The sequence below is a fragment of the Salvelinus alpinus genome, chromosome 16, assembly GCF_045679555.1.
Source record: "Salvelinus alpinus chromosome 16, SLU_Salpinus.1, whole genome shotgun sequence".
NCBI classification, from domain to species: domain Eukaryota; kingdom Metazoa; phylum Chordata; class Actinopteri; order Salmoniformes; family Salmonidae; genus Salvelinus; species Salvelinus alpinus.
In genome coordinates, this window is record NC_092101.1 from 25,943,799 (window position 1) to 25,969,372 (window position 25,574).

Sequence of the window (25,574 nt, forward strand, 5' to 3'; positions counted from 1 at the left end):
TCATAGTGCACTTTACATAACTCCCATGGTTTATTTCACAAAAGCTCATTGCTTACAGTCCCTGTAAACTGGGGGAAATGTGACAGGTGAGTTGTATTGTATTGACCTTTTGTGTTATCCAAGACATAGATCTAGGATGGGCAACTCCAGTCCTCGAGGGCCGGATTGATGACACACTTTTGCCCCAGCTTACACCTGACTCCAAAAATCAACATCTTCAGTTTAGAATGCAATTAGTGTTTGCTATGGTGAAAAAGTGTTACACCACTATGGACCCCGAGGTCTGTAGTCTCCCATCTCTGATAGATAGTGTACTATTGTACTGTAATGCAATATAACTGTTTATAATGATTGTTGGTTAGTGAGAATCAAAGTCATGATACACTGAGATTACACAGGTTCTTCACACAGCCTGCTCCTTGGGTTATTTTATATGGCTATCAGTCTAACCCATCAGTCTAAGAACTCACTGCAGTCGATCCTGACCGCATCCAGAGTCAGCTTCCCTCCGAAAGATACCAAAGGGTTCATGAACGGACTCAGGGGGTTCTGAGGACAGGAGAAGAATCCCATCACATCCAGACCTTCCTCTTCCTTCTCCTCTCTGCCCTCTAGGACGTGTGTTGAGATGTAGTCTACAGTCATATCTGTTCCCTGGGAATCCTGTGTCTGGCCTGAGGAGCCTGACTCCTGGGCGAAGCTCTTGAGGTAGGAGCTCTGGAAGTAGGCTGTTGTTGACGGGTCTGTCGCAGGGATCTGCTGGGGCATGAAGAGGAGGTGTAAGGAGGGGTGAATAGCACCCTCTGGAGTTCCGGAGATATCAGTGCGCTGTGCTGGGTTCCATGAGCTCCAACTGCCCTCAGGCAGCTCCTGGACCTCCACAGTGTCTGGCTCCTCCTCTTCACTGACACTAGACTCACTGAGGTAGAGGTGTAGGGTCAACTCACCCTGGGGGAAGACAGGAAGGGGTCAGACTAATGTATCACTGTGGATCCAAATTAAGTATTCAGAGTGTGTTTGTTTGTGTGTGCGTGCGTGCTTGCATGTGTGCACTTGGGCGTCTGCGTGCACGTACCTTCTCTTTGGCACACTCCTTTGCCCATTTGCTGTTGGCAGGATCAGGGACGATATCTGGCATGAGGCAGTGGATGAGTGTTGAGACTCTGAGGAGGAGAGAACATGGAAAAGAACCACAGTGAGTCAGGAACAGAGCACACAGTTAATAACACGGTCAATCAATATTTCCATTTCATTCCAGTATTGCTGTCTAGTGACTCCCCATTAGGACTAGAGGCTGTTCCTGTTCCTAATGTATTACCGTCGTCGTAGCGAGGAGACCTGGTACAGGCACAGCAGGACAAAGAACACCAGGAAGGAGGTGATCCCTACCATGACCATGGTATAAAGCCAGCTGTCTGAAAGCAAACCTACATTGGTACATAATAAGCACACAGTGTAAACATTATACAGTATAAACATAAGCATTCTGTATTTATTGTAACACTTCACATAACTGGAATGATAATACTGAGAGTGTTTCAGACAGATTTCTGAGAAACTAAAATAATCAGAAAGATTATTCTGATTATTTTCACTCTTTCTCTCGTTATACTCACTTTGAGGTTTGATGAAGAAGTAGTGTCTGGCTTTGGGGCCCTGTCCTGAGGCAGTCGATGCGGTCATCCATAGATGGTAGTACTCAGGGGGAAGGCCCCTGATGGTGAAGGACCTCTCTGATGCTCTGCAGACTAGAACAAAACCACAGGTCATGAACACAGTATACACACACACACAATGCACTTTGTGTTTAATAGTTCTTCCCCATACCGTAGTTTCCGACGTCTTTTCCCTCTGAGTTTTCCACATAGATGGTGTAGTTGATGACACAGCCCCGCCTGTGTTCCTGAGGGACCTCTGACCAGGAAACTGTCACTTTGTCCCCCTCCACCATCGGCTGATGGACAGACGGACCCGCGGAAGGCACTAGAGGACACAGTCATACCACAAATAGGAGTCGAACTCTGGCACTGTTCCATTGATGTGAAACCTTCGAAAAAATGGTGATCTCCTGTCTCCTTACCTAATTCCAAGGTGTAGAAGTCTTCAAACTGGGCCCTGCCCACTGCCTGCTCATACAGAGCATAAACTGCTCCCTCATAGCACTCAAACGGCTTAATGTTATCTACACACAAGAGAGACAGTGGGTGGGGTGGAGATCGAGAGAGAGAGGGAATGAGAGCAAGAGGAGGGATCAACTGGCTGTGTCATCACTCAGGGATCCAATAAGATCTAATGCAATGCTAAGTTGGCCATCCATCCGCTACACGTACCTCTAATGACAGTATGGGTTTCATTAGGACCCAGTCTCTTCCACCTGAGCTTCTCCACCTGTCTTCCAACAGGGAACCATTCCAGCAGGTAGCCACTTACTGCCCCATCCCCTGTCCCACTGGCTGCTCCTGCAGTTACAGGCCTCTGCCAGGAGATGGTGACGCTGTGGTTACTGTGATTTCTACACATCACATTCTGAGGGGGCTGGGCTGTGAAGGGAGAGGAGTGTGTGACACTGTCAGTAGAGCAGTCACCCTTCCCTGTCAACTATGGTCAATTGGATGTTACATTTATATCTATGTGGTTTTTAAATGTTAATTGTCTTTTAACTCAAAGAAGTGGAACAAATTATTGCATTTATAGTTTTCACTTTTCTGGAGAGTCTGAATCTTGAATAGGAAGATGGAGGAAAAGGGGGGAAAACGGAGAGGAAATGGAGATGCCTTACCTGCTCTGAGGGGAATGGTGACATGGGCAGGGGGTGAGGAACCTCTGGAGTTCAGGGCGTAGACAGTGACATCACAGTGAGAGCAGGACAGGCCTGAAATATGATTAATGGAGGTGTTGCTCTCAGATTTCCCTGCCAGGGTGTCGTTAACTATCACCTTGTAACTCCTGATCTTCCCTCTGGCCTCTGTGTGACTCAGCCTCTGCAATAAGATTCAGAACCACATATAAAACACAGGCCCACTCCATGGGCAACAATCACAAATGATGCAGTGATAGGATTGGCTATCAGTGTTTTCATCCCACTTCTGTTTCCCAGCATAGAATCCTAAAGCAAGGTAGAATCTCAATTGCATACTCCTCGTGTCTCCTTTCTCCTTCTCAAAATCCATTGGAGGAGAAGGTCAGAGGAGAGAGACCTCTGGCTTTCTCATTCAATGGGTTTTGAGAACGAGGCAACGAGAGAGGAGTATGCAATTGAGATTCTCCCCTAGAGTCTGACTGTTTCTATATCAACATGCCCCTACCCTTGTGTTAGCTTAACATTTAATTCAACTTTATTGTATTGCCCAGGAGCAGCTAAGAAGGCATGCTATGAGAGATGAGAGGTGTGTAAGGGATCTATCATTTCTTTTAAACTGCTCGTCGTTTCTGTTTCTTGTAAACTGAAACTGTCACGTGTCTGGCCCAGGTTTCAGTCTCACACATCATTGGGGAGGGAGCCTCTCACACCTATGGCGTGAGGTTAGGGGGGGGGGGATGTCCCCTCTCGGAAGTGGTCTGAGTTTGACCTTTACCTAATGTAGCGGAGCTAGCGGAGTAACTAGACCACAAGCTGCAGCTACGGCTAAGAAAGTTTTACACACTCACATGAAAAAAGGCTACAGTTTAGGACAGAAACAGGACGAAAGTAACACTTTTTTTCCTAATTACTCAGATAGAACTAGAGATACCATATTTTATGACGAACAACATATACACTGAGTGTACAAAACATTAAGAACACCTTCCTAATATTGAGTTGCATCCCCCCGCCTTTTGCCCTCAGAAACAGCCTCAATCCGTCAGGACATGGACTCTACAAGGTGTTGAAAGCGTTCCACAGGGATGCTGGCCAATGTTGACTCCAATGCTTCCCACAGTTGTGTAAAGTTGGCTCGATGTCCTTTTGGCGATGGACTATTCTTGATACACATGGGAAACTGTTGAGCGTGAAAAACCTAGCAGGGTTGCAGTTCTTAACACAAACCGGTGCACCTGACACTACTTCGTTAAAAAGCACTTAAATCTTTTGTCTTCTTGCCCATTCAACATTCTGAATGGCACACATACACAATCCATGTCTCAATTGTCTCAATGCTTAAAAATCCTTAATTAACTTGTCTCCTCCCCTTCATCTACACTGATTGAAGTGGATCTAACAGGTGGCATCAATAAGGGATCATAGCTTTCACATGGATTCACCTGGTCAGTCTGTGTCATGGAAAGAGCGGGTGTTCATAATGTTTTGTACACTCAGTGTATATGTACAAAACAAAAACACTACAGTAAATACTAGTGATGGGAAACCGAGGCTTTCTGAAGCCTTTGGGGCTTTCACCAATTCATTACTTAGAAGTGACATTTGCTGATTAGCAATATAAAGCAGCGAGGATGTCCATATGGAAGTTTTTCCCACAATATTCATAAAATCTCCTTGACACAGATTTTCATTGCGGGTGTTAAAAGCCTACTAGCTATAATTTAGCATTACAAGTTGCTGTCAAAAACTTAAAGTATCGCAATATTTAGGATGCTTAAGACATACGCTTATACCATACTAAATAAAACAAATAGTTTGAACAATAATGTGCCGAGTGTGGTGTCATATAAAAACAATTTTCTAAATAATAATCCTTTGCCAGGACTCGGCCCCATTCCCTGTTCTATGGTCCCCGACTCTACCTGCTTATTTGCCATTCAGATGACACAGCATCACAAAATCCTGTACATTATAAGTATGGTTTCCAGTAGAGGTTGGGGTTTGAAACAACTTGGAATCGAAGAAAGCACCGTAACCATGACGAAATCTGTGGGATCTCTCATTTTGCAAACCACGGTTTGAAAAACCATGTGATCAAACAAAGGTTCGGGCGTCATTGATCAAGCGATAATGATACTTTGAAATGAGCATCGGTACATTGTGTTGGATTAGTAGTGCTTTGAAAACTGCATTGAAGCATTGGAGTACCGGTATCAATGTCCCATCATAAATATCACAGAACAGTCATGTCCACAAAAACACTACTGTAAATACTACAGTATTAACTGTAGTGTTTTTACACAAAAACAAAGTAAAGTCTGCAAAAACACCACAGTGAATACTATAGTAGATAAATATAGTAATACTACAGTATACTAAAGTATTTTTTTCCCATATGGGAGAGAGAGAGAGAGTCTGACAATATTAAGACATCTCTTTGAATGCGCACCTTCCAGTGTAAAGTGATGGAGTTGTTGGGAGAGTTGGAGGTTGTGTACCACACATCCAGGGCCTTGGCAGGTGCTGTAAAAGAGCACAGCAAACAAACCGTTTATTCATTGCAACAGTTAGCTGTGGCTGACCCCGTGTCCTCCCAAAATTTATGTATACTCCCAAAATGTTTTCTGTGTATTTGTGTGATGTCTGGGGGTTTGGCATCAATAAAGTCCTATTCTATCCATTAAGTACATAGCTTGTATGTACAAGGTCATTATGATAGCCATCAGCCTTCAGCCTATTTTGTGTTTTGATAACCATCTGACAACCTTCATTATGTTTTCCTCAGAACAAGGATGTGTCTCAGACATGACTAATATTTCCTGTAAACAATTATTTTTTAGTTTTTGCGTCAAATAATACACTGCCACCCAAAGTGACATATAGCTCCAGACTGATGTGATCTGCATCCTGTAAATCAGCAGACAGGACAAACACAGCATCATCAAGTATAATTAAGATGTGCTACTAAAAGGCTTCTCTGGCATGAGGTGCTTATCTGGGTTATGTCAAATTCTTGGTATTCCAAAAGAGCTGATAGCATCTCCCATAAATTATGGCAAAAACGAGGTGTCCACCTCCAAGAAGCAAACAATGTCTCATGTATCTCTCATCTATTTCTCTCATGTATCTCTCATCTATTTCTCTCATGTATCTCTCATCTATTTCTCTCATGTATCTCTCATGTATCTCTCATGTATCTCTCTCATGTATCTCTCTCATGTATTTCTCTCATGTATCTCTCATGTATTTCACCAGAATAATGTCATCAAGATTAGTGGGTAGCTGCTCATCCTCATAATTACAAAATGGGGAGTTAAGAGTTTTATGTTTCATCGTCCTATATGATACATGTTGACCTGTCATGCCTAGTCTTGTTAAGTTTCAAAATGTCTGTCGTTCAATGTTTTTCCATATCGTTCCATATCTTACTTTTTCTTCAATGAAAAATAAACTCCTCCCTTGATGATCAGGAAGTGAGAGAGGGGGAATTTTGGTTGCGGCGTGCACACACACACACCAACACAAATACGCACAGCAGTGGGGCATGTGGCTTACAGAGCAGATGAGTGATGACAGAGAAGGGAGGTGAGGTTATAGTGAGGCTACCACACTGTGACTATCTCTCCTACAGGGTGATTGTGTGGTTGATAGTGCTCAGAGGTGCAGAGACACTCTCAAAGTTAAAGACTGTCTCAATACTCCCGAGCGACATCATTTTCTCATCTTCTACTTCTACATGATAAGTACTGGTCGGTAAAACAATGCATGAAATGAAGAACAGTGTTGTTTCACAGTAAATGAATGAAGTCATTTCACTGAATGAAGGAAGTGTTACCATATTTTGCCAGATGATAAATTATCCAGTACAGGTCAATTCTAATATGTGTGATACCAATCATTATACGATATGATCCTGCTTAGTATTGACCATGAGGAGACTTTGTTGTTCCTCTCAGTATGATGATGAACACTATGTTATGAGGTGTTTCCAGAAACACCTGAAATCTGCTGACCTGGGATCAGATTAAACCTTAGATGCACTTTTCACAATGCTCTACGTGAGTGTAGGTGTATGTGTAGGTATGGAGAGGGACAAGCTTATCTGACAACATCTCTGTGATACAACTCAGTTTAATATAAATCATGGTTTCTACACACAGGAAACGGTTGACTTGTAGACAGGGTTCACCTTTGATTGTGCTCTATATGCAGGTGTGTGGAGGGATAAACTATATCTAAACTAGACTGAAACTTTCCCTGAGCATCCTCTTTTCCCCCTCATCATGTTCAAACCGATTTCTACTGTCTCTCTTTCATACTCTGTGGCACAAAACTGCACAATAACTTAGTCACAACCAACCAGTACAGTATGCTAAAGGGCATCATTAATAAAGTGACACATGTCAACTGAATCTGTTACTGATAGAGATATATGATAAAACACCAGTTACCAGGCGTATATAACATCCCTGGTTCTGCTATAGATGGGTTAGCTGAGAACGTCACGAAAACGATCCGCACACTTCAGTGGGACAGAAGGATGTGTGTTGTTGTGATTCTGGATGACCATATAGCTAGCAACAATGACAAGAAACTGCCATGTGGGGAATCGTAAGTGGCTCGTTTGTTAGTTTTATCTTGTTCTGGATACCATGGATACCATGTCTTGTCACGTCTACGCTAATATTGCTAAAATTCTCTATGTATCTAGCCAGCAACTGTAACGATGTATACTGAACAAAAATATACACACAACATGTAAAATGTTGGTCCCATGTTTCATGAGCTGAAATAAAAGATCCCAGAAATGTTCCATAGGCACAAAAAAGCTTACTGCTAAAATGAAAATTGCGCACATTTGTTTACATCCCTGTTAGTGAGCATTTCTCCTTTGCCAAGGTAATCCATACACTTTACATGTGTGGCATATCAAGAAGCTGATTAAACAACATGAGCATTACACAGGTTCACCTTGTGCTGGGGACAATAAAAGGCCACTCCAAAGTGTTTAGTTTTGTCAAACAACACAATGCCACAGATGTCTCAAGTTTTGACTTTCTGCAGGAATGTCCACCAGAGCTGTTGCCAGAGAATTGAATGTTAATTTCACTACCATAAGCTACCAAACATCGTTTTAGAGATTTTGGCAGTAAGTCCAACCGGCCTCACAACCGCAGACCACGTGTAACCATGCCAGGACGTCCACATCCAGCTTCTTCACCTGTGGGATTGTCTGAGACCAGCCACTTGGACAGCTGATGAAACTGAGAAGTATTTATTTCTGTAATAAAGCCCTTTTGTGGGGAAAAACTCATTCTGATTGGCTGGGCCTGGATCCCCAGTGGTTGGGCCTGGATCCAAAGTAGGTGGGCCTATGCCGTCCCAGGCCCACCCATTGCTGTGCCCCTGCCCAGTCGTGAAATCCATAGATTAGGTCCTAATAAATTTATTTCAATTGACTGATTTCCTTATATGAACTGTAGCTCAGTAAAATCGTTGAAATTGTTGCATGTTGCATTTATATTTTTGTTCAGTGTATTTTGTTAGACAACAAGTGCATATTGTGAAACTTTATTCATGCTTTCAATAAACATTGGAGACAAAGTATAGTTAACATGTTGTCAACAATCTAAACCAACCCTGTATGTTTTGCCCAATAGTTGCGCACGTTCAGCTTTGTTGCTAAACAACCAACCCGTCTATAAAGGCCATCTGCAGGACCAACAAATCACCCACACAGTGCAGTATTAGTGTTCTTACCCTCCTCCTGTGTCCAGTTAGAGACGGGTTGGCTCCAGTCACTCCAGATGCCTCTCCTATGGCTCAGTCTGACCCTGGCCTGGAACTCATACTTCGTGTAGGGCTGCAGAGACACAATGGACTGGTTCCACACTGAACCTGCCTGTGAGGCACAGCAGTCAGAACACAGTATTACTTTTATAAGACATGTATCACACATTTATTAAACAATTATTACACAATCATAAGACTTGCATGTGGGGGGCTGCCAAGGCATGAGAGGACTACTAAAAAGTGAAGACATGTAGATGCTTGACTGGCTTTGGCAGTCTAGCATCTCGGAACAGCAGGAGGCAGGCATCTGCAAATCCCAGTCAAATCTGACTCAGCTTCTGACTCAGCCGAGAGGTCTTGTGATTTAGGTACAAATCTTACATGTGAGGTTGTGTCTTGCAACGGTTCTGCAACTCAAAATCTAGCAAAGCAGCATTGGATTGTATGTGTATAATGGTCAATACCCAGTCAGTTCCCTATATGGCAGGTGATGTTTACAGTGCGTGGGTGAATGTGTGACAGTGGTTCTTACGGTGTGTGGGTGTAATATCCATGGTCCTGGTCCCTGGGCGGTTCTCTGCTGGACCTCCAGGAGCTGAGCTCCCTCCACCCTGACATTACAGCCCAGCGACCAGCACTCTACCTGGGACACAGCAGGGGGAAAGGGCTGCACTATAGAGAGAGAGAAAGAAAGAGACACAGAGAGAGAGAGAGCAGTCAATATGGACAGGGATACACATAGGACAGTTAGTACGGACTGAGAGAGTACATTAGTGGATGCTTGTGGTTAGAGTGCAGAGAGCACCAGTGATATTACTCACCCAAACCTGACAAACATCTAGTACTCATCTAGAATGCATCATAACTGCTACATTGGTCATTTCTAAAACAAACGTTAGGTAGATAACATAGCCTAGTAGTCAAATGACCAAAGCGCCCTCTAGTGGCCTCGTGGTGGAATGTTATTCATATTACTCATAATTAATAAACGTTCTTCTGTTTTTAAAGACAAAACTTCAGTGTTTGTATGTCGAAACGGTTCTGTTATGTTTCAGTCCTGATTTAGCTCACTGCTGTAAAAGGTTAAAATAGTGCATGAATTAAAGTGTAATTGCACAAAAAAATCTAAAATAAAGCAATGATTGCTAAATGCATAGATACAGTTGAAGTCGGAAGTTTACATACACTTAGGTTGGAGTCATTAAAACTCGTTTTTCAACCACTCCAAAAATGTCTTGTTAAAAAACTATAGTTTTGGCAAGTCGGTTAGGACATCTACTTTGTGCATGACACAAGTCATTTTTCCAACAATTGTTTACAGACAGATTATTTCACTTAAAATTCACTGTATCACAATTCCAGTGGTTCAGAAGTTTACATACACTAAGTTGACTGTGCCTTTAAACAGCTCGGAAAATTCCAGAAAATGATGTCATGGCTTTAGAAGCTTCTGTTAGGCTAATTGACATCATTTAAGTCAATTGTAGGGGTACCTGTGGATGTATTTCAAGGCCTACCTTCAAATTCAGTGCCTCTTTACTTGACATCATGGGAAAATCAAAAGAAATCAGCCAAAAAAATTGTAGATCTCCACAAGTCTGGTTCATCCTTGGGAGCAATTTCCAAACTCCTGAAGGTACCACGTTCATCTGTACGAACAATAGTACGCAAGTATAAACACCATGGGGCCACGCAGCCGTCATACCGCTCAGGAAGGAGATGCGTTCTGTCTCATAGAGATTAACCTACAATGGTGCGAAAATGCAAATCAATCCCAGAACAACAGCAAAGGACCTTGTGAAGATGCTGGAGGAAACAGGTACAAAAGTATCTATATCCACAGTAAAACGAGTCCTATATCGACATAACCTGAAAGGCCACTCAGCAAGGAAGAAGCCAATGCTCCAAAACCGCCATAAAAAAAGCCAGACTACGGTTTGCAACTGCACATGGGGACAAAGATCGTACTTTTTGGAGAAATGTCCTCTGGTCTGATGAAACAAAAATAGAACTGTTTGGCCATGATGCCCATCTTTATGTTCGTAGGAAAAAGGGGGACGCTTGCAAGCTGAAGAACACCATCCCAACCGTGAAGCACGGGGATGGCAGCATCATGTTGTGGGGGTGCTTTGCTGCAGGAAGGACTGGTGCACTTCACAAAATAGATGGCATCATGAGGAGGAAAATGTTGTGGATATATTGAAGCAACATTTCAAGACATCATTCAGGAAGTTAAAGCTTGGTCGCAAATGGGTCTTCCAAATGGACTATGACCCAAGCATACTTCAAAGTTGTGGCAAAATGGCTTAAGGACAACAAAGTCAAGGTATTGGAGTGGCCATCACAAAGCCCTGACCTCAATCCCATAGAAAATGTGTGGGCAGAACTGAAAAAGTGTGTGCAAGCAAAGAGGCCTACAAACCTGACTCAGTTACACCAGCTCTGTCAGGAGGAATGGACCAAATTTCACCCAACTTATTGTGGTAAGCTTGTGGAAGGCTACCCAAAATGTTTGACCCAAGTTAAACAATTTAAAGGCAATGCTACCAAATGCTAATTGAGTGTATGAAAACTTCTGACCCACTGGGAATGTGATGAAAGAAACAAAAGCTGAAATAAATCATTCTCTCTAATATTATTCTGACATTTCACATTCTTAAAATAAAGTGGTGATCCTAACTGACCTAAGACAGGGAATTTTTACAAGGATTAAATGTCAGGAATTGTGAAAAACTGAGTTTAAATGTATTTGGCTAAGGTGTATGTAAACTTCCGACTTCAATTGTAGGTGCACATTTGCTCATACAGGTGCAGAATGATCAAAATTGCATAATCAGTGTTATATTCTTTTTTGTTTTTTGCAGCTGCCATACCAATGTGGTCGAGTGTGAAGTTGAGGGTGGTGGACACAGCAGAGCCCAGCTTGTTGGAGGAGCTGGCCCATACGGAGTATTCAGTCTGGACAGAACCAGACACAGGGAAATTAGCTGAGACTAGACCAGGATCAGACCTGGAACCAGAACCGGTGTAGGATACAGATCCTGCTGTTCTGTTACCAAACACAGCTCTCACCCTGAAACACATGAAACACATACAAGTCATCCACGACTTACTATACAGTACACCTCATCCATACCAACTGGCTTTTCTATCTCATGCATTTTCCTTTTCTTCTTTTCTCTTTTTCTTTTATTCTCCGTATTTGAGTCTGTATGGTGAAAAAACTATACTGGGCAAAACATAACATTGACAAGTCTGTTTTTACTTAAACTTGTCGTTGTCTTGCCATAGAAACCATATTGGGTTGTTGGTAGCAGAAGTATGCTTGACCACCAAGGCTGCTCTGCTCCAACATGTGAGAGAGACCACCAACCCTGCGGTTCCTCAGCTCAGATCCCTATTAAGCTATGATATGACACGACACAGTACTGTCTGTCCCTTTCTCTTCCAAACTCACCAGAGCTCTGAAGTGGTTGTCAGGTGAGTTTCCCTTCCTCTTCTCCATGTACACATCACCTCTCCAAATTCACCTTTCTGGACACAGGTTACATTTTCTGGCAGGTCAGGTGGGTCTGCAAGGTAACCATGACAATACATCAACAACACAAATGGACGTGGTCTGGTACAAAGTGTTTTTCTCATTGTGCTTTGGACCAGTAACCAGCATGTGATGGCATTGTTCCTTTAAAGACCACTGACATGAGAGTTAAATGTGTATCATTTAAACTTGCACCTCTGACACACCTGTTAGAAGTGCTGACACTGACATGGGTTGAACTAGTTAGTAGTCAGACTAGATGGTCCAAGAGGTATAGAGCAAACTTTATAATGCAACTCCTCCACCACGTTGTACTTAAAGACTACTTGATGAAAATATGTCACACTGCATATCTGACTGGCTAATTTAGGGAGCGGTGTTCGCCTTCATGAGTGTCAAAAGGCACAAGTTGTTTTTCTCCACCTGTCCCATTCAGTTTGGTTTCACACCCCCAGCCCTATAGTTATTCTGGTCACTGTCGACACCTTGTTTTGTATTGCAGAGTGCTCTGGTATTGTGGAGTGCTATATTGCAGAGTATACTGTTCCATACTTACATCCAGTATCAATGTCGAGTCCACAAGGCTCAGGTTCTCCTTCACACAGGCAGGTGTACGTTGTGTTTTTACTTATGTTTGTCACGTTGAGGAATATAGTTGTAGAGTTGTAGGGCTGTTTGTGTATTTTCTTCTTGTCGATGTGCATTGATCTGGAAGCTCTGCAGCTGGCCTGATAGGTACAGAACACCTGGAAGCTGGAACCCAGAAGGACCAGGTCCCCAATGCTGGATGATGCAGTACATGGCTTATCAGCTGGAGGCACAACAAAACGACAAAGAAAACTGTTGCTATCTCACTGGGGAATGACAGAGGAGTAAACTGGAAGTTAAAAATACTTGTTTTAGCAGCATTTAGCAGCACAGAAAACACAACAGAACAAGGGTCTCCAGCACTGGTTCTGGTAAGCTACAGGGTGTGCAGGCTTTTGTTCTAGCCCTGCAATAACACACCATATATATTCTATATTTGTAGAATCAGGTGTGTTTGTGCTGGGCTGGAATAAAAGCCTGCGCTCAATACAGCCTGTACTGAGGTTTGGTGACTATTGGCACACAGAGAAGTGAGACAGCAAGAGGAAATCAACTCATACTATTAAAGACATATTCAGAGGGTGTTTATTAAAAGATCAAGCATACTCCTATAGCATATGAGAACAGTTCAAGGCAAACGCAGACTTGCAGAGTACACAGTCTGTGGACAGGGAGAATGTCTTGGACATTGTATGAATCTATCTTGGACAAATGCTTTGAAGTATCACTAAGGAAGAATATCAAGTGTTCTTGACATAACTCTTATTACGTAGGTAGCCTACATGATTGGTGAATAGACCACTTACCTCTACTAGACCCTATGGCACACAGCAAAGTGATGCCAATGAGGATAGACCACCAACCATGGGGTGAATAAGCCATTGGACCTCTGGGTTGTTCACTACCAGTGGTGAGCTGCATTCCATTTGTGTATCATAGCTGAAGGTCCATGGAGTCTTTCAGTATCACTACAGAAATAAACATGTATAATATACAAGTAATGTAATGTATTCCCATGAGAATGTCACTGTATTTTTTATTTAGTAAATACACCATCTTTTGGACAACAATATTTTTATTTTATTTTTAAGAAAAGAAAAAGAAAATGACTGCACATCTTCCCATGCATGTCGAACATTGCTCAATGTTCACTATGACACCATAACAGATTATTGATTGAGATTATTCTGATAACTCAAATGGTTGATCCTGTACTACAATAATCAACTGCAGCAATTTAGTAAAATAGACCATGTGAATGTAGCCTGTATAAAAACAGAAAGCACCACTCACCCAGCTCCGACATCATACAGTTGATAATTCCCTACCGAACAGCATTCGTTAATTATACACAACGGGCTCCCTATGATTTTACTTACACTCATTTGATATTTTTCCTCTACATTTCTGAATATCTTCTTAGTCCAGTGCAGTGTGTGTCAGTGGTTTGGCTGAAAGCGTGCGAGCCTGTTTTGGTTGAGATGCGTGTCAGTTGACATTTGACTAGACCAACCCTCATCTCAGTTCCTCTGCTATGTCCTCTGCGGGTTCAACAGAGCACGACAAGTAGCCTACACATCTGAGCCCAATCCTAAAATGGCTGTGTGCACACAGGCAACCCAATTCTGATTTTAAAAAATCCCACTAATTGTTTTTTTGACCAATCACATCAGATATTTCCACATCAGTTATTTTAAAGAGCTGATGTGATTGGTCAAAAGACCATTTTGGGGGAAAAATATCAGAATTGGTCTGCCTCTCTAAATGCAACCGTAGTGACATACCAGGTGAGTGATATTTGCCAGTTGTAGGGGATCCCCCTCTCACACTGAATTTGGAGATTAACACTTTTTACAGATGTTCTCCACTCACAAGAATGGATGTCTAATATCTTCTCTAATCCTCTCCTATTCTTCATCTGCACTTATTTTAAAACACAGGACAAATGAAAGCAATATTGCAGAGGCCTCCTGGGAAATTTGATTTCATTAGTCCAGAAATTTTTGATAAGAGCAAATGAAGGAAAGGAGATACAAGGAGACAAGGGGGTGAGAGGAGGCATCGTAAACTATTGAGATGCACCCTCAGTTTTATGAGCTCTCAGGGAGGAAGTGAGAAGTCTGTTTCAGGAAGTCACTATAACTGCCTGGTACAGCAGGTGGCTCTATGAAGAGAACACAGCCCTGGCACAGATCTAGGGTCAGTTTACCCTGCATTACTATACCATTACTATTATACCATGTTACACAGTGGCGTGCAAATACTGTATCCCTCACTTCTCAGATGCAGAATATAACTATGTTGTAAACTTAACATGTTCTCAACATCTGTCTTCTTTGGGCACGAAACCCATTGTGTGGTACAGTATACATCAATAGACAAACAGGGATTGACAGGGAAACATTTATCAACAAATCAAAAGAGAACCAGCGTGCTCTCCCAGAAGCTTGGCTGGTGGGTAAAACCTGCATATTCAGATAAACAAAGGGGTGTAATGGGTTCGCACTCATTTATCAACTGAAAGACTCTTTATAGTGAACCATAATCTTTATATAGCAGCGAGCAGAAATTGTTATAAATCCACTGTTATAGTATATTATGTAATTGAGGAATGTGTCCTTTCAGTCCGTTCATCATTCTGAAACACTAGTATGACTGTAAATTTTGCTAGAATGGTATAAAAGTCCATTCATTGGAACTCTTGTTCAGTTGGTCAGACAAATGCCTTTCCTCTCATCACTGAAGGATGGAGAAGATAATGCTTTAAAGATGTCTCTGTCAGTGGTTGTAGGTAGTGGTGTTGAGGGCAGCAGCCTGGGGGAAGTAACCGGTGGTCAGTGTCTTAGCCAGACAGCCAACTGGGTCTTCCAGAGCCACTTTCTGTCCCTGTGCTGAGTCCAGAGAGCCAAGGCCCACCTCCAACCCCTTCTCATCCAGCCACGTGTCCCCAGAGAAGAGGCTTGTTATCTTGGGAGGGCTTGGGGAGGTGTTCCGCCCCATTGAGCTCAGATCCAGTGCTGGAGAAATGCCAGAGAAATCTACTGTTATATCACACAGCCAGCCTCCTAGCAGTCCTCCAGACTCCTCAGGGCATCTGTCTGTACTCTCACAGCTGGGAATGTGTCCCCTGTATTCCTCCTTCTCTGTCTTGTCTCGTGGAGCTGTGATTGTAATCTGGGGTTTGTATCCAATATTCTCCAGAGGTGCTGCTGTCCTTTCTCCTGTCCCCTCTCCTCCCCCGGCCCTGGCCCCACCCTGGAGCCGCACGATGTGGATGATGGGGTACAGTTCCTCCCTCTCCCCAGGAGGGATCTCCTCAATGGGGGACAGTGGTGGGTCACTGACGGTGAACAACCAGGACGAAGCTGGGACCACTGGCTCTTCATGCTATAGGAGGACAATACAAACACAGAGGTTATAGTGAAGAAGTCAAGGCCTTAGAAAGCTAGTAGGCCTGGTTTAGATGACATGGCTCTATTTGTTTATTTCGATCCCCATTCGCTTTTGCAGAAGCAGCAGCTACTCTTCCTGGGGTCCACAAGAAACACAAAACATGACAAGTAACAAAACACTGATACACTGACAGACAAGAACAGTCACACACATTTATATAATGATATACAAACAATACAACAACAAAAAGATACAAACAATACAACTTAAAAAGAACGGCCTCCCGAGTGGCGCAGAGGTCTAACTCACTACATCGCATGTTTGAGGCGTCACTACAGACCCTGGTTTGATCCCAGGCTGTGTCATAGCCAGCCGTGACCTGGAGGCGGTGCACAATTGGTTCAGCATCGTCCGGGTTAGGGGAGGGTTTGGCGGGCTGGGATTTCATTGCGCTCACACAACTCCTTGTGGTGGGCTTGGTGCCTGCAAGGTGACTTCGGTTGCCAGCTGGAAGTTGTTTCCTCCAACACATTGGTGCGGCTGACTTCCGGGATGAGCGAGCTGTGTGTCAAGAAGCAGTGTGGCTTGGCAATGTCATGTTTTAGAGGACGCATGGCTCTTGACCTTTGCCTCTCCCGAGTCCGTAGGGGAGTTGCAGTGATGGGACAAGACTGTAACTACCAATTGGATATCATGAGATTGGGGTAAAAAAAAAATACAAAAAATGTTTTTTATATAAACAATAAACTACAAATAAGAAGGTGTTCCCCTCACTGTTGCCGCAGTTCCATGAGTTGCTGTTTAATCTGTTTTTTAAAGGTAATTTTGCTGTTTACTTGAGTAATTGGAGATAGAAGGGAGTTCCATGGCTCTTTATAAAACTGTGCGCATATTCATACCCCTTGACTTATTACACATTTTGTTGTGTTAAAGCCTCAATTCAAAATAGATTACATGGATTTATTTTCTCACCCATCTACACACAATACTCCATAATGTCAAAGTGAAAATATGCTTTTCGAATTTTTTGCAAATGTATTAAAAATAAAAAAACAGAAATACCTTATTTACATAAGTATTCAGACCCTTTGCTCTGAGACTCAAAATTGATCTCAGGTGCATCCTGTTTCAATTGATTATCCTTGAGATGTTTCTACAACTTGATTGAAGTCCACCTGTGGTAAATTAAATTGATTGGACATTATTTGGAAAGGCACACACCTGTCTATTTAAGTTCCAATAGTTGACAGTGCACGTCAGAGCAAAAACCCAAGCCATGAGGTCGAAGGAATTGTCCGTAGAGCTCCGAGACAGGATTGTGTCGAGGCACAGATCTGGGGAAGGGTACCAAAACATTTCTGAAGCATTGAAGATCCCCTAGAACACAGTGGCCTCCATCATTCTTAAATGGAAGAAGTTTGGAAACACCAAGAGTCTTTCATGAGCTGACCGCCCAGCCAAACTGAACAATCAGGGGAGAAAGGACAATGGTCACTCTGACAGAGCTCTAGAATTCTTCTGTGGATATGGGAGAACCTTCCAGACGGACAACCATCTCTGCAGCACTCCACCAATCAGGCCTCTATGGTAAAGTGGCCAGACAGAAGCCAGTCCTGAGAAGTCACGTGAAGACTGAGAGATAAAAGCAAAAGATTTTGTGATCTGATGAGACAAAAATTTAACTCTTTGACCTGAATGCAAAGCACAATGTCTCGAGAAAATGAGTAACAGCTCAGCACCCGTCTAACATCCCTACGTGAAGCACGGTGGTGGCAGCATCATGCTATGGAGATACTTTTCATTGGCAAGGACTGGGAAACTGGTAAGGACAGAGGGAACAATGAATGGATCCAAATACAGGCAAATCCGTGATGAGAACCTGCTTCAGAGTGCAAACGACCTTAGACTGAGGTGAAGATTTACGTTCCAACAGGACAATGACCCCAAGCATATAGCCAAGCAACGCTGAAATGGCTTCAGAACAAGAATGTGAAAGTCCTTGAGTGGCCCAACCTAAGCCCAGACATGAATCCCATTTGAAAATCTGTGTAAAGACTTGAAGATTGCTGTTCACCGCCACTCCATCTAACTTAACATAGCTTGAGAAAATCTGCAAGGAAGAATGGGTGAAATCCCAAAATTCAGATGTGCAAAGCTGATACAGACATACCCAAGACGACTCAAAGCTGTAATCGCCGCCAAAGGTGCTTCTACAAAGTATTGACTCAGGGGCGTGAATACTTATGTAAATGAGATATATATTTTTTTTTAAACATGTTTTCACTTTGTCAATACGGGCTATTGTGTATAGATGGATGAGAAAGAAAAAAATATTTAATCCATTTTGAATTCAGGCTGTAACACAACAAAATGTGGAATAAGTCAAGGGGCTTGAATACTTTCTGAAGGCACTGTACCTCCATACCTCCATACTTCCATTCAACACGATCGTGAGAGTCTCATCTTTCCTTAGATTGGCCAAACCGTTTGAATGCTACAGACGTTTTCGTGAGGATACTGATTTTCTGGATGTCTCCTGGTCTGACAAACAGCGCTATAGCTCTGCCACTTTCCACCGCAAATGCAGAAGGCCGACATAGTCGGATGTGGTGGATTGAGATGCAGCCCATGCAAAAGACAGATATCTCTAACTTAAACTGGCAGATTTTGATGGGGAATTGTTTATCACGTTAATTAGATTGACGCACACGTGCAGCTTTACCAGCTACAGCTTTGCTAGGTATTTCTTTGCTGCACTTGACCATATTACCAGACAGTAATAAGACCAGAGCCTGAACAACTACTACAATTGATTTGTCAAAAACACAGAACACATATTTTTTTAACAGACATTCCCCTCCACATCTTCACAACAACTTTGTCAATATGACTTGACCATGATAATTAACCATCCAATGTTAGCTTCCTCAACTTCCTCAATGGTCACCTTTATGTACAACTCCAGTTGAGGTTTAGGTCTTAGAGAATATTTTGAACCAAATACAACGCTTTTAGTTTTAGATGTATTTAAGACCAATTTATTATTAATCACCCATTCGGATACCACCATGGCCTTTTTTTTGCCTTCACCTCCCTTATCTCACCTCACTTGCTCACATTGTATACAGACTTATTTTTCTACTGTATTATTGACTGTATGTTTGTTTTACTCCATGTGTAACTCTGTGTTGTTGTATGTGTCGAACTGCTTTGCTTTATCTTGGCCAGGTCGCAATTGTAAATGAGAACTTGTTCTCAACTTGCCTACCTGGTTAAATAAAGGTGGTTAAAAAAATACTGACTGTAACTCCTGCAAACTCACTAGCTTTAGGTGCTGGCATGTAGATTGTGGAATCCTCCACAAACATAGTTATATTAGCTTTGTGTAAGACCAGTGGCAAATAATTTGTAAAAATAGAAAAGAGTAACGGCCCAAGGCAACTGCCCTGAGGGACACCGAACTGTACATATCTGATGTTAGAGAAGCATCCATTGAAGAACACTCTCTGGTTTCTGTTGGATAAATAACTCTCCAACCATGTGATGTCAGGTGATGTGAAGCCATAAAAAGTGAATTTTTTAAATAAAAACGTATGGTCAATAACATCAAAGGTTGCACTGCATTTATATTGCATTCTGAAAGATGTAGAACTATTTATATTGCATTCTGAAAGATGTAGATGTGTTTATATTGCATTCTGAACGATGTAGACGTATTTATACCACATTCTTGAAGAGGTAGAAGTGTTTATATTGCATTCTGAAATATATAGATGCATTTATATTGCATTCTGAAAATGTAGATAGGGAGGTGAAGACACAATTTTTCTGTTAGTAGATTACCTTCAGTAGTCTGATAGCATTGCTGTTTCCAGGCTTGGGGAGGTTCTCAGAAAGCCAGACAGGACCCAGGGATAAACATGTCTGTTTGATCCTGCAGGGAATGGAAGTCTCATAATGAGCTGGGTTGTTTACTGCTTGTTTGCTGTTGATCACTTAGTCTCATATTGGGGTTGTATTGTTATGTGATAGTGTTGTTGTGACCAGTTTTGCTCAGCTCTTTAGGCAATACAGTGCATTACAGTGCATGCAGTAAATATCGCATGCAAACAGATGTGTTAACCACATTGCTCACCACAGTCAAAAAAAACTGTCAACCTCAGTAACACGGTAAACTTAAAAACAGAAAGAGTACAGTACTTCTTTGGAAAGTAAGTACCAGAAAGTATACACTGTCTGTTACCACGTCAACTAAAGCATAAACAGCTGTAACAGGATTATAAATGCAAGCGCCACCAGGCCAACATCTCTGTCAGCTTGGTACCTTTTCCTCACACAGCTCCAACACATCAGGTTCGCCATTATCACCATGATAATGGTTGCCACGAGCGACATGCCAGCCACCAGCCCAACTAGAGAAGAACAGGGTACATGTTAGTAAATGACAGCACACTGTAAGAACAGGTTAAGACATCAGAGAGGCAATCATAGTGTGTTTGGAACAGAGTGAAGAGAAGGCGTGATTGGTTTGGAATGTGGCCATGGTTGTGAATTAGCCTCTTCGACAATCCTGATCTTGCAAGCTTACATTCTAGCAAAACAGAATGCAAGCTCGCGAGATCAGGATGTCCGTACAAGGCTAGTTGTGAATGTTTCTGACCTGCAGAGCTGAGGGAGGAAGTGAGTTGTTGTGAGTAAGTTTGGAACATGGCCATGGTAGTGAATGTGACTGACATGCAGTGACTGGAGAGTGCGAGAGTAGCCACTCCCCCTGTGGTCCTTCCCCTGCAGCCGTGGAGGCAGACACTCTGAGGGCCACGGCCTCCTCAGGACATTCCAGCCACCTCTGACTGGGCCCTGACACTGTAATGGGCCCTGATACAGTCACTGGAGAGAAGACGGCGGACCAGAGATATATAGTATTTGACCATGCACACAATCAATGAATCAATGAATCAATCAACAGCTCAATTAAAGGGGCAATCAGTAGATACTTCATCCATTTTTTTAATAAAAAAAGATTTGTACCCATTGATTCCTGAAGAATATAACTTATAAATGCCTCATGATCCCAGTTCAACTGTCGTACCCCATCAGAACCCAAAATATATGATTGGTTTACTCCAATGTTTGTAAACAAAGTAAATGGAAATAAACACTATATAGCCTGAAAACATTATAACTATAAATATGATATCATGGATGGTCAGTCCTTGCATCCATAGCTCTGTCTATGAATTTGGTTAAACTTCTCCAGCCCCATTTCTCAACTTTTTTTCTGGAAACGGCGGGAGAACACTTTGTTATTGTTTCAACTGCTGATTCCGACTTTAAATGTAATGTTTTTACAAATGCATTTATCACAAAGTGTAGGTAAGTATAAGTACTGTATATCCAAAAAAGAGCAGACAAGATGACCCCCTAACATACAGTTCCAGTCAAAAGTTGGGACACACCTACTGATTCCAGGGTTTTTATTTATTGTTACTATTTTCTACATTGTAGAATAATACTGAAGACATCAAAACTATGAAATAACACATATGGAATCATGTAGTAACCAAGAAAGTGTTAAACAAATCAAAATATATTTGAGAGTCTCCAAAGTAGCCACCCTTCCCATTGATGACAGCTTTGCACACTATTGGCATTATCTCAACCAGCTTCATGAGGTAGTCACCTAAAATTCAAGATATTGAAAGTTTCTTCAAGTATAGTCGCAAAAACCATCAAGCGCTATGATGAAACTGGCTCTCATTAGGACCGCCACAGGAAAGGAAGACCCAGAGTTACCTCTGCTGCAGAGAATAAGTTACCAGCCTCAGAAATTGCAGCCCAAAAAAATGCTTCACAGAGTTCAAGTAACAGACACATCTCAACATCATCTGTTCAGAGGAGACTGCATGAATCAGGCTTTCATGGTCGAATTGCTGCAAAGAAACCACTTCTAATGGACACCAATAAGAGGAAAAGTCACCATTTTTGGTTCCAACCGCCGTGTCTTTGTGAGAAGCAGATTAGGTGAACGGATGATCTCGGCATGTGTGGTTCCCACCTTGAAGTATGGAAGAGGAGGTGTGATGGTGTGGGGGTGCTTTGCTGGTGACATTGTAAGTGATTTATTTAGAATTCAAGGCACACTTAACCAGCATGGCTACCACAACATTCTGCAGCAATATGCCATCCCATCTGGTTTGCGCTTTGTGGGACTATCATTTGTTTTTCAACAGGACAATGACCCAACACATTTACATTACATTTACATTACATTTACATTACATTTAAGTCATTTAGCAGACGCTCTTATCCAGAGCGACTTACAAATTGGTGCATTCACCTTATGATATCCAGTGGAACAACCACTTTACAATAGTGCATCTAACTCTTTTAAGGGGGGGGGGGGTTAGGAGGATTACTTTATCCTATCCTAGGTATTCCTTAAAGAGGTGGGGTTTCAGGTGTCTCCGGAAGGTGGTGATTGACTCCGCTGACCTGGCGTCGTGAGGGAGTTTGTTCCACCATTTGGGTGCCAGAGCAGCGAACAGTTTTGACTGGGCTGAGCGGGAACTGTACTTCCTCAGAGGTAGGGAGGCGAGCAGGCCAGAGGTGGATGAACGCAGTGCCCTTGTTTGGGTGTAGGGCCTGATCAGAGCCTGAAGGTACGGAGGTGCCGTTCCCCTCACAGCTCCGTAGGCAAGCACCATGGTCTTGTAGCGGATGCGAGCTTCAACTGGAAGCCAGTGGAGAGAGCGGAGGAGGGGGGTGACGTGAGAGAACTTGGGAAGGTTGAACACCAGACAGGCTGCGGCGTTCTGGATGAGTTGTAGGGGTTTAATGGCACAGGCAGGGAGCCCAGCCAACAGCGAGTTGCAGTAATCCAGACGGGAGATGACAAGTGCCTGGATTAGGACCTGCGCCGCTTCCTGTGTGAGGCAGGGTCGTACTCTGCGAATGTTGTAGAGCATGAACCTACAGGAACGGGTCACCGCCTTGATGTTACACCTCCAGGCTGTGTAAGGGCTATTTTACCAAGAAGAAGAGTGATGGAGTGCTGCATCAGATGACCTGGCCTCCCCAATCACCCGACCTCAACTCAATTGCTGTGGTTTGGGATGAGTTGGACCGCAGAGTGAAGGAAAAGTAGCCAACAAGTGCTCAACATATGTGGGAACTCATTCCAGTTGAAGCTTGTTGATAGAATGCCAAGAGTGTGCAAAGCTGTCATCAAGGCAAAGGGTGGCTACTTTGAAGAATCTAAAATCTAAAATGTATTTTGATTTGTTTAACACTTTTTTGGTTACAACATGATCGTGTTATTTCATAGTTTTGATGTCTTCACTAGTATTCTACAATGTAGAAAATTGTGAAAATAAAGAAAACCTGTTGAATGAGTTGGTGTGTCCAAACTTTTGCCTGGTACTGTAGATTCCCTACAACATGTTGTTACAGCCAGGACAACAACAGTTAAACTACAGTATTGCACACAGCTTTCATCGCACCAAGTCATTACACTACAGGGACAGGGTGAAAACGTAGCTGTTCTAGCTGCTTTCCGCACCAGTATAGAGGTCCACAAAGGGGAGTGGTGCATGTTGGGTAACAACTCAGGTCTGACTTTAGCTTCAGATATGCATGTGCACACAACCACATCCTGCTGTGGTGTTTAAGAATAGCTTTTGATTCTCTGAATCTCCAAGCCCTGAAACTGCACACTGTAGCTAACTGAGACTAACTAATACAAACAAACAAGACATCCATTCTCTTCCATTGACTGGGAGGAGTTCCATTTGGCTCCCAGAGTATACTTCCTGAAGATTCTTGAGATGTACTTTATAATATCACAGTCTAATCCCTCTACATCTGATATACAGTACAGTTGAATTCAGTATGATTCAGAGAGACAGGTTACTGGAACTAAGGAGAGGGGTGTTGTCTTTCTCTTTGTGGTGAAAGGGTGGAAAGCCCTGTCTCAGCTCTGTGTCAGCTCTCTCAGCTGTGGGTTTGTGAGGCGTGCGAATCAAAGAAATGACACTAGGTTGATTTCTAGGTAACCCCGTCCCCAGGCTCGAATTGCTGGCGACAGAGAGAGAGCCGGCTGGTGGGCGAGATTCATTTTTAGGTGACATGTTTTTTCCATTGTAATACTGGAGTATGCGCAGAACACCTTAGACATACCGAAAATGCACACACATGCATATTGATAATGCATACACTACAACACACACATTCCTATCCTCTCACCCCTCTGATTCTGATCTGTGTCAGAGTCCAGTCTCTTGAGGTAGATGTTGTAGTGTGTTAGGAAGCCTCTCTGTTGGTCCACTGGTAGCTCCTCCCATTGGATCAGAACCCGGCTGGTTTCATGGGCCAACACTGACACCTTCGGTACCGACACAGGTTCTTAAATACAGACAAGGAGTCAGGGAACACTGTCACTGGAGAATAAGAACAATCCACAGCTCATTATGTGTACTTTATATAATGGGATAGCAACGAAACAGCAGTGCAAAGTAATACCATAAAGTAGCAAACAAAAACACAATGTGTTATTTTACATAAGGGATAATTTCACAAATTCCTAATCATGTAAACCTACTATCTTCTCTGGAATAGACCAGGCCAGATGAGGGGTTGGACACACCCCATGTAGTGTCAGCATACAGAGACACATTATACCTCACTCCCGGCGTCAGACCTGAAACAAAACACACCATTTAATACATGAATAAGATGGCGCCAGAGAAGGCTGACGTTTTACGTGTTCCTAACCAATTGTATTTGTTTGTTTATTTGCATTGTTTGTAACTTGTTTTTTAAACTTATTTTGTACATAATGTTGCTGCTACTGTCTCTTATGACTGAAAATAACTTCTGGACATCAGAACAGCGATTACTCACCACGAACTGGCAGAATCAATTGTTCCTTTAACGAGTCGGACGAGCCCGACGTGAATGACATACTGCTTTCCCGGGAACAGGCCTAGATCCCCGTCATTTATGTGAAGAGAAGGCGGAGAAAAAGGGGCCGGAGGTCGGGCTGCCTTCTGAGAATTCGTAGGCGATCGAATAAACCCCCACTGCCTTCCGTTCTGCTAGCAAACGTGCAATCTTTGGAAAATAAAATCGATGACCTGCGCGGAAGATTAAACTACCAACAGAACATTAAAAACTGTAATATCTTATGCTTCACGGAGTCGTGGCTGAACGACGACATTATCAACATACAGCTGGCTGGTTATACGCTGCACTGGCAGGATAGAACAGTGGCGTCTGGTAAGACAAGGGGCGGCGGACTATATATTTTTGTAAATAACAGCTGGTGCACGATATCTAAAAGTCTCGAGGTTTTGCTCGCCTGAGGTAGAGTATCTCATGATAAGCTGTAGACCACACTATCTACCTGTCTACATACAACCACAGACCGATGCAGGCACTAAGACCACACTCAATGAGTTGTATTCT

At 42.8% G+C, this 25,574-nt stretch overlaps 2 protein-coding genes across 3 annotated transcripts in view; both read right to left on the minus strand.

Annotated features, from left to right (window-relative positions):
- On the minus strand, positions 1-14,228 carry il12rb2 (interleukin 12 receptor, beta 2a). Its single transcript, XM_071345622.1, has 16 exons — positions 14,099-14,228; positions 13,526-13,687; positions 12,688-12,942; positions 12,051-12,165; positions 11,467-11,666; positions 9,126-9,265; positions 8,561-8,702; positions 5,250-5,323; positions 2,780-2,981; positions 2,331-2,540; positions 2,081-2,182; positions 1,828-1,983; positions 1,617-1,748; positions 1,319-1,427; positions 1,076-1,163; positions 1-948 (listed from the first exon to the last, which is right to left on the minus strand). Exons 2-16 carry the CDS (start codon positions 13,638-13,640, stop codon positions 454-456), a joined length of 2,535 nt encoding a protein of 844 aa, XP_071201723.1. The 5' UTR covers positions 13,641-13,687; positions 14,099-14,228; the 3' UTR covers positions 1-453.
- The window catches only part of il23r (interleukin 23 receptor), a 25,932-nt gene continuing 14,095 nt past the window's right edge, over positions 13,738-25,574 (minus strand). Inside the window, exons 12-17 of one of the 2 annotated variants that reach the window (XM_071345620.1) lie at positions 24,709-24,807; positions 24,354-24,512; positions 20,847-20,999; positions 20,437-20,524; positions 19,956-20,046; positions 15,248-16,106 (exon numbers count right to left, since the gene is read on the minus strand). In XM_071345620.1, the coding sequence (XP_071201721.1) occupies positions 15,498-16,106; positions 19,956-20,046; positions 20,437-20,524; positions 20,847-20,999; positions 24,354-24,512; positions 24,709-24,807 (1,199 nt within the window). In that variant the 3' untranslated portion in view covers positions 15,248-15,497. Of the gene's footprint in view, positions 16,107-19,955; positions 20,047-20,436; positions 20,525-20,846; positions 21,000-24,353; positions 24,513-24,708; positions 24,808-25,574 lie in introns of both variants that reach the window. The other variant, XM_071345621.1, reaches the window with a different exon arrangement.